Genomic DNA, 10,000 nt, shown 5'->3' with positions numbered 1-10,000 from the left:
AAATGTAATCACCACAGAACAAAATGAACACAAAAATAAATAACTGAAAATGAGTTCAGTTGTTAGGGGTCCTCGAGAAACCACAGGGTTTTGTGTTAGCCAATGTCATTTAAACAGAATTTGTTGCAGCTGATTGTATATGTATTTTTGAGGGAAAGTGATGATTTAACCCTCCAGTCATGCTTTTCCCGATTTTCATACCAATCCTGGTAATTCTAGGTTACAGATCTTCTGTAAAAATACTCCCTTTCTTTCGTTTTCTTTTTAAAAAATGTCCCATTTCCAATTTCACCTCAACAAGTACGTGAATTTGACCAATTTCAAAAAAGTTTTGTCGGATATAAAAATTGTGTATGCATCAAATTACAAGCGATTCTGGACCTAAGTTAGGACAAAAGAAACCTACTTCTGACTAAGAGTACAGCATCCTGAAGTTTCTAAATGATCATAAAATCTAGACATTCATTAGTATCTGTCCATGAATTTGCATTTTTACTTTGTAAAACAATTTCCATTCCTGAAATTCATTTAATTTCAGCTTCAAGTTTAGCAACTATCAGTCATGTGGTCATTTGTAGCAGATGACCTATTTATGTTAAAACTGTCTTTGCTGTTGAATGCTTTCTTTTCCAGGAATAATACACCACAATTGCAGCGTAGAATTTCAAGCCAATGAAGTTCGCAAAGTAAAGAAGTTTAAACAGGGGTTTATCAGCGAACCCATGGTGCTTAGTCCCGCTAACACTGTCCGTGACGTCATGGAAATTAAGAAAAAGTATGGGTTTTCTGGCATACCATTGACCGGTAAGGATCCAGATGCACCTGTGAGAATAGTTGGACTCTATATTCCGAACATAGCTTAAGTGGCCTTGATTTAGCGATCGCTGCAGTTAGTTGGTCCTTGTTAACAGGCAGTTTAAGAAACGACATCGCCAAAATGCAGAAAGAAAGGTTGAAAGAACCAAAATGATCACGCGGCACGCTTTTTGAACATCTCTCTCCCGTACTCGCCAAACTACTACGTGAAATGACCAAATTTAAGGTTTTGACGACTACAGTGAATCTTTCAGTCTCACTCTTTACTTGACCGTCCGTATCATTCCAGTTTTAGGACACTTCGCCCATATTGTACAATATAAACAAGCTGGAATAAGCTTAAACTCATATTTTGAGGTGGTGTTTTCGTCACCGTAGCCGTAGTGGTTTCTTAAAGTCCCTGTGTTGAAAAAGGTAGGACACAACCCGACGTTCATACTGATTAGTAAGATAAACTGTAAGTAGGATAAACTGTTCCGACTTGTTTTGCATTAAAAATAAAGCTTTCGCGAAATTGAGCGAAGGAAGAAATTAATCGTAGTGCACTCGATTTGCTTCAAAAGCTAGGGTAACGTCACGCAAGCACAAGGGCAAGCAATCTACGCAGACTTAATTAGCGTCTTTTTTCTTGACTTCAAAAGGTACCAGAAAAGCCTCTATCTCCACTAATTCATTGAGTCAATTAATAAATGGAAACTTTCTTAAAACTTCACCTAAAAAGGATTTCAAGAATTTAACGATCTATGTACAGCTAAAATTAAGAAAATATATATGTAATACTATACAGTTAATTATCTGATCTTTCCAGTTGCTTCAGAGATTATTGCCTCGGTAACGTCAACATTAAACTCCTTCCTGGGTGCTCTTGAACCTCTTATGCATAGTGTAGTCGGATGTCGATGGAGTTTATTCTCGTTATTCACACACACCGCGTGGTTGTGTGTGCTCTCTGCCCTTGCATAATGTGCTAACCTACTTATATATGCATATGCGAAATGTAGTATACAATAGGTGCTAATTAGGTGCCGCTATGTTACATGCATAATGTGCCAACCTACTTACATATGCGTATGCGAAATGTAATATACAATAGGTGCTAATTTGGTGCCGCTATGTCACATCCCCTTCTCTTAAAACTATATTAATTAAATGGAAAACAAACAAAACACAATATCTTCATTCGGGCCAATATATCTTGTACATATGTTGAAAACGAATAAAACTGGTAACAATATAGGGATTTTCTGTCCAGTGTTTATGTATCATACTAATATCAACTATTAAAGCAAGCGTCAGAGATTAAGTCTTTCCGGTGCCCGGATTTCACGTCCCGCGCGGGATTTTCTTGGTCCTTTCTCGGCTTCTCCTGTTACACTAGAGCATTGTGGGTTGGAGCTTGAGGGCTGTATAGTAAACTTGCCACTTGATGGGTCATTTGCTGAATTGCCTGCCGTAGTGGATTCTCGTAGAATGGCGCTTGAATATTGTGCAGTCATGCTTCTTTGGGACATGGAATCCGAAGAGTTGTTTGCCGAATTGTTGGAAGCATTATTCGGTCTAAGATGGATTATATTCCTTCGCAATTGGGCACCAGTTCCAGTTTCTATGAGATATGAGCGGGGTGTCTCTCCCCGATCTATGACCCTAGCAGGATTCCATGTCTTTCTCACAGGGTCTTGTACATAGATAGCTTGGTCTCTGTGTAATTCAGGGAGCTCCTTGGTGTGTCTGTTGTAATAGTGGCATTGGTTGTCTTGTCTCGCTTTGAGCCAATTTCTAACTTCCTCTTGGTTCTTTGATGGCTGGATCTTACCAGGAAGTGTGGATTTAAATACTCGGCCATTCAGTAATTCAGCTGGTGACGGTATATTGGAACTCAGGGGCGTCGTTCGTAGAGCCAGCAGGGCTAGATCTATGTCTTCTTTAGTCTCTCTGCATTTCAGGATCGTCTTCTTAACCGTTTGGACTTGGCGTTCAACAAACCCATGGCCACGTGGGTAATGTGGAGATGACGTCACAATTTCAAACCCGTACTGGTTTGCCAGTTGATGGAACTCGCCGGATGTAAACTGAGTGCCGTTGTCGCATTGAAGAGATTCTGGGATTCCATTTTCTGCGAATATCATTTTCAGTTCATTAACAACAGCCCCGGATGTAAGGTTTTGGAGTTTCTTGACAAATGGGAACTTGGAATAATAGTCGACAACTATGAGGAACCACGACTGTTGAGCGTAGAAAAGGTCTGCGCTCAGTGTTTTCCACGGTCTTGAAGGGATCTCTGTTGGTATCATTGGCTCCTTTTGCTGAGAATTGTGGTACTTCTGGCATACACAACATGAGTTTACAAGGTTTTCAATTTCTTTGTATATGCCTGGCCAGTAAACACAGGATTTGGCTCGTAGTTTGCATTTTTCCATACCAAAGTGCCCTCCGTGGATTTGCTGCAAGATGTTGCCTCTCAAGGATTCAGGTACTATAACACGGCTTCCAAGAAGTATCAGCCCATCTTCTACTGATATGTCATCTCGTAGGGGCCAGTATGGTTTTAGCGCCGAAACGATTTTCTTCCCACTGTCAGGCCAACCCTGCATAACTTTGTGGGCTAGAAGCTGCAGGGTTTCATCTTTCGCAGTTTCCTTTTTGAACTCTTCCATTTTGACTGGGGTGATTCTGATTAGATGGTGAACTTTCACATTCATGTCCGACACTTCAAATTCATCCAACGGCGAAAGGCGTGACAGGGCGTCAGCTGTAACCATTTCTCTTCCTGGAAGATATTTAATGACGCAGTCGTAAGGTTGTAAACGCAACAGCATTCTTTGAAGGCGTGGAGGTGCTTGCATCAGGTTCTTTTTATGGATCTGTTCCAGGGGACGATGGTCTGTTTTAACCACGAACGATCTTCCATAGAGATACGAATGGAATTTTTCGCAGCCGTATACCACTGCCAATAGTTCCCGTTCGATATTAGCGTATCTGGTCTCCGCAGGGGTGAGTGCTTTCGATGCAAAGGCTATTGGCTTGTCGTTTTGGAAGAGAGCTGCGCCCAAGCCCTTAATTGATGCATCAACATGGAGGACAACTGGTTCATTTCTGTCATAGTAGGCCAAGGTCGTTGTGGTACATATCAATGCCTTCACCTTCTCAAAGGCTTTCGAATGTGATGGATTCCATATGAAATCAACGTTCTCCTTTAAGAGGTTTCTTAAGGGGGCAGTGTGGTCAGCTAAATTGGGGATGAATGAGCTCATGTAGGTTGCCATCCCCAAAAAGGTGTGAAGCTCTTTCTTGTCTTTAGGCGGTTCTAAACTTTCTATGGCTCTGACTTTATCTGGGCTGGGTTTGACACCGTCTGGTGTGTAGAGCATACCAAAGAAATTGCACTCCTTTGTTTTGATAACGCACTTCTCGTCATTGAGCTTGATGCCGGCCTGTCTGGTACGTTCCATGGTTTCATGCAGGTGTAAGTCATGCTCTTTATCGTTCTTTCCATAGACTGTGACGTCATCTGCAATACCAATGGCTCCCAGGCAATCACGATACGTCTCATCAATCTTGAACTGGAAGATATCTTGACTCATTCGTAGACCAAACGGCATTCTGAGGAAACGATACCGACCAAATGGTGTATTGAAGGTTGTCAGGTACGAGGACTCGTCATCTAGTTTGACATTCCAATAGCCATTGCGAGCGTCGAGCTTACTAAAAAGCTTTGCTCCTGATAATTTGGGTGTGATTTCCTCTAGAGTGGGTATGGGATGATGTTCTCTTTTGATCGCCTTATTCAGGTCTTTGGGATCGAGGCATAACCGAAGTCGCCCATTTTCTTTTTCTCTAATGACCAGGGAGTTGACCCAATCCGTAGGTTGGGTTACTTTCGCAATGATATCTTGGCTTTCCATCTCACGTAATTCGGCTTGTAATTTGTCTTTCAACTCTATAGGTACTTTGCGGGGTGCATGGACCACCGGTGATACTTCAGGATCCAGTGTGATGTGATATGTGTAGTCATCAAAACATCCAACTGTACCATTGAAACATTCTGGGTACATATCCATCAGCTCTTGTTTACTTGTGATTGATGGCCGCTCTTCTAGTGGTATATGACTTCCAATGTAACTCGAGTTTTTCTTGCAAGTACCCGGATTTTGAGCTGGAGAATTGAAGCTGCTATTTGGATCAGCCTGGTTTAATTGATTTATTCCTAGCGTACAGTGGAGGGAGACTAGTTTTAGTGCAATGCACGCTTTTAGACCGAGGATAGCTGGCCCTGAAGTATCCGTGACGTAGAAAATGCAGTTAATCTTCTTCTCTTTGTACTTGCACGAGATGTTTATAGTGCCAAGCTGCTTAATTACAGAGCCACCGTATGCTGAGAGAACGGCTTCATTCTTTTCCAGTACTTCTGGTTTGAGGTTTCCTTCGTCATCAAACTTCTCTGGGGCGATTATGCGAAGTAGCCTGATAGGCAAAACATTGCTCTGTGCACCTGTGTCCACCTTGCACTGGAGATTAATTTTCCGCTTCTTTTCAGGCTGGGTTATTTCCAGTGTTGCAAAGACTTCATCGCGTGTGTCGTGTGTCATCGAATGTTGCGTGTCTTCTATGGTGTTAACCTCGATTGTACTAATTGTGAGAATTTCATCATTGTCTTCATCGCCCCTGTCTTCAATCGTGTGAATAGATTTTTTGAAAACCGGCTTTCTTCCTTGGATAAATTGTTTCCGTTTACTGGATCGGCAGACAGATTGCCAATGATTACCTTTGCCGCATTTTCGACATAGTGTACCGTAGGCTGGACATTTGTTCCTCGGGTGTTGTTTTCCGCAGTTGTTACAGGATTCCCTTTCTTGTTCCTTATGAATGGCATCTACACTTCTATCCTCTTGATGGCTTTCGCTACTTCCTGCCAATGTCTTCATATGTTTACTTGTCGCCTCGTTGCTTCTTGCAATCTCGATAGCGCCTGCAAGGGTCAATGATTTGTCTCGGCCTATGAGGGACTTCTGGACATCGGGGTTTTTTGACCCCCAAATAAGCTGATCTAGAACTCTGTCTTCGACTTCGGTGCTGTCGCGAAATTGACATTTTGCTGCTAGGTTTTTTAATCTTGAGATAAAATCATCCACTGGCTCGCTTTGTTCTTGTCGCATTCCTTGTAGTGTGTATCTGTGAATTCAATGACTCGTCTTCGGCTCCAATTGATTCTCAAACCGTTCGAAAATAATGGCAGGTTTTTTCCTCTCTTCCTCCTTTGTGAATGTCCAACTGTTATAAATATCCAGACCTTTTTCACCCGACCAGAGTAAAATATAGCTCACTTTTTCTTCGTCATCGGCGGCTTTGAGCACGCTTGAGAACATAAGCTGACATTTTTGTTTGAATCTTGCGAATGCAATTATCGGATCAGGAGCGTCCCAGTTCATCTGTGGCGACGCAAAAGACGTTGCTGTTGCCATAATTCGCTTCTGCTGGCCTCTTTCGATTTGACTCTAGCGATTATTCTTGTAAAATGCTGCCACCATGTAGTCGGATGTCGATGGAGTTTATTCTCGTTATTCACACACACCGCGTGGTTGTGTGTGCTCTCTGCCCTTGCATAATGTGCTAACCTACTTATATATGCATATGCGAAATGTAGTATACAATAGGTGCTAATTAGGTGCCGCTATGTTACATGCATAATGTGCCAACCTACTTACATATGCGTATGCGAAATGTAATATACAATAGGTGCTAATTTGGTGCCGCTATGTCACAGCTGATCTTAGCAGGTTGAAGGAGAGTTTGGCTCTGAGCCAGCCAATCACAGTGCTGTAGCTCATGTGTTTGTTCTCAGAGACTTTGTGCGCGAGCTCAGCTAAGAAGCGCTCAGCTTCCCTTCCACTTCCGCCATAGGGTGTAAACACGAGGGGGCTGAAGGAGCTGTGCTCAACCTCAATGATGCGCTGATTGTAGTGCCTCTTTTTCTCATTCTCGTTGGAAGTGAATGCGGTTTCAAGTCTTTGGTTTAGGTGGCTCTTTGCAAATGGGTTAAAAACCCTTACATAAAAAAATGCACGTTGCCCCCTTTGCCAAAACCCTCGCGCACTAACATCCAGGCGGGCTTCATCTGATGAGTTGGTACTGCTAGTTAGAATTTCTCCGGTTAGGGTCTGCAGATGCGGTTCGACTTCGACATCATGGCATACATCCTGGAGCGGCGATGCGAACAAATCTCGCACTTCGTCATGCCTCCTATGGACAAACCCACCTTTCATACACGACATCGCATGATCGACATCGAATCTCTTGCCACATGGACATACAGACGGGAGGTACTTCGGTGTCCAACGGTACCTTTAACTTAGTGAATCGTAGAATTCCCTCTTGTTTAGGTTGCAGTGTTCTGACTTCATTGGTAGTGTAGTTAACCAACTAGAGGCGCCTTTCAGCATGGCTAGGTCATTGGCTCTCAGTTGTTCAGGGCTCATCTTCGCACGAAGTTGCTCTAGGATGGCTTCATTGTGTTCCTCCCTTGCCTTTATGATGTCTCGTTTTGAGGTCTTGAGTAGTTCGCTGTCCACCTGTGCTGTGCTTGAGTCAATTAATCCAGTTCCCGAGTAAATTTATTTTTAGGAACAGGTTTTTGCCGCAAAGAGTATCGCAATTCCCTTGACGCTCAGATAGCTCTATTTTGATTGGCTTTCACAACAGTGGGTGTGCTGAATCTCCCAAGGGAGATTCCAAGGGAGGCGTTGTGTAAATAAATCTACTCTCCTAGGCCAAGTATGGGAGATAGGGTCCCCTTGATGAGCTTTTAAAGGTACAAAGTATCCAGACGCTCATGAGTTTGCATAGGTTTAGCAAGCTCGTGCTTGTGTCGTTATTGAGAACCAGCCCTAAATCTGGTCATTTCCCGTCGTTTTTAGGCGCAGACGAGAAAGAAATGAACACACGTGGAGAACATGCAAAGACATTGGTTTTTCACCAACCGATCGAGTATTTAGTAGTTTCTTTTTTTTGACGTACTCCGTCTTACCATTGTCCCAGAGGTTTTTCTTGAGCCGCGAGAGCATGGAGGGGCGAAGACGAGTCGCGAAGGGGCGAGAAAGAAGAAAACCTTCGGTTACCTTGGATTTGAATCTCACTTTCATGGCGTCTGCATGAAAGTGAGATTCAAGTCCAAGGTAACCAGAGGTTTTACTCTTTCTCGCCGCCTCGCGACTCGTCTTCGCCGCTCTCTCGCGGCTCAAGAAAAACCTTTGGGACCTGGGTCCGGTTGGCAATAGCCGATTAACTCTAATCCTAGATTAAAAATTAACCAAGGAGGTTATTTCTCTACTCTCAAATGCTTTTCAACGCTGATATTCGGGCAAACTTTACATTAGAAGAAGTCAATCTTGACAAACAAAAATAAGCAAAAAAAAATTTCCTCAAGAAGTTGAAAACATGAACAAAAGTTTACGCTACTCCTGGATTAAGTTAATCGGCTTTCAAACAGCCGGGCCCTGGGTAACTCCGTCTTGACAACGTTTTCATTAGTTTCCTTCATGTACAGCCATTATTATCCTGAAAGTGCTGAATGTTGGCGACTAATCTACTGATTCTATTAGAAAAGGGTCCGGAGAATCCGAATATGTTAGTCATGCAAAAACCGAGGCTCAGGGCCCTGAATTTCCTTGCCCATGTTGCGATTTCTCCGTCGAGGCAACGGATCTGAATCCGTCTATCGTATCGTTAGAGTTTAGTTCTATTTTTTTCCCTTTTACAGATAACGGATGTCTCGGCGGTGTCTTAGTTGGAATTGTCACATCACGTGACATCGATTTTCTTGGTCACGATGAATATTCCTTACCGCTGGACAAGTTCATGACACCGCGGGAACAACTCATTGTTGCTAAATCAGGATGCACGCTCAGAGAGGCCAATCAGATCTTACAGAATAGTAAAAAGGTAAAGTGAATCTTTTCATGGTAACATCATTCCGCAATTCACATGAATAACTTTTCATTCACTGATTTTTCTACCCTCGTACTCACAAAAGGACCACAGGAGAGCTTGCTAGTTTCCTTGCGGTGGCACTGGAACAAACACGAATAGGAGGCTGCTCATTCTCGTTCCAGATCCCATCGTTTCTTTTAGTCGGCGGGCCTTCGCACGAGAAAAGAACAGGGCTCTGGAGACAAAGAAAAATTCTCTTTTCATTGCTTAGCTTGCGAACTATAAAATCTTGAACCGAAAGTAAAATAGGCCAATGTGGCGCGGCCGGTTGGTAAAATAATAAGAATGTCTTTGTTTAAAACTACAATTTTACTTATTGCTTCTTTCTTTTCGACACGAACCTAGGGACACATTCTCTATGCTTCATATAGAGACTTTTCAAATGTAATGCTTCTGAGCGCCGCCATGTTTAGTACCATTGACGACTCATATATGAAGTCCTAGAATCTGGGACTGTGAATCCAACCAAGTCTCTCCCTCAGTTGAAGGACTATTCTTTATTGTCAATTTCTTCCAAGTGAAGAATTATGATCGGTTCATTTTGGACACTGAAAGCTTGATAGGGATCATGGGAAATGAACATATTTCTTTTAAAAGCCAAAGCCTAATGTCTGGACTCGCAGGACTCGAACCTGGGAACGTGTGATTAATAACCTCTTCCCTTAACCATTAGACTACCACATCACTAACTGCGAGGATGTCATTTTTTATTAATGTCAATAATTTTTTCTTCCAAAATTGCCGCTGTAAACGTGTATTAACACCGGCTAACAAGCAAGCTTACACAGTGAAAAATGTCGGTTACGAAGCTTCAAGATAAAGCTAACCATTTTAAAATCAAGCTTCAGACTTAACCATTATTCAGCAATAATTTTATATATATACTAATTAGTCTTGGTAAATATTCCGCACATTTTCTAGCAAGTTGATCTTTTGTAAACAGTTCCTTTAAAGTAGGTGCTCTGGGTTCAAATCCTGTCCAGGGGCCGCTCTTACTTTTTTCTTTTTATTTGCTACCACAAGTCCTGGGACAGAGTAATCTAAATGGAGGATTATACTTCATTTAGAGCAAACTGACAATGAAGGATAACCCTTCATTTGAGGAAGAGATCGTGTTGGTGAATCCTACACATCTTATTCCAAAATGGCCGCCGTTTAAACATTCTTTTGTTTTTATTCAAATAAGCCCTTGATGTCTCGT

The 10,000-nt window shown here is 42.4% G+C and overlaps 1 protein-coding gene across 1 annotated transcript in view; it reads left to right on the top strand.

Annotated features, from left to right (window-relative positions):
* LOC137975027 (inosine-5'-monophosphate dehydrogenase 1-like) overlaps positions 1-10,000 on the top strand; it is a 17,362-nt gene that overhangs the window by 3,230 nt on the left and 4,132 nt on the right. The window contains exons 2-3 of the mRNA XM_068822057.1: positions 634-804; positions 8,570-8,751. Of these exons, the coding sequence (XP_068678158.1) occupies positions 634-804; positions 8,570-8,751 (353 nt within the window). The remainder of the gene's footprint in view (positions 1-633; positions 805-8,569; positions 8,752-10,000) is intronic.

Source organism: Montipora foliosa, chromosome 11 (assembly GCF_036669935.1).
Source record: "Montipora foliosa isolate CH-2021 chromosome 11, ASM3666993v2, whole genome shotgun sequence".
In the NCBI taxonomy this organism is placed as follows: Eukaryota; Metazoa; Cnidaria; class Anthozoa; order Scleractinia; family Acroporidae; genus Montipora; species Montipora foliosa.
This window is presented reverse-complemented; position numbering and strand designations above follow the sequence as displayed.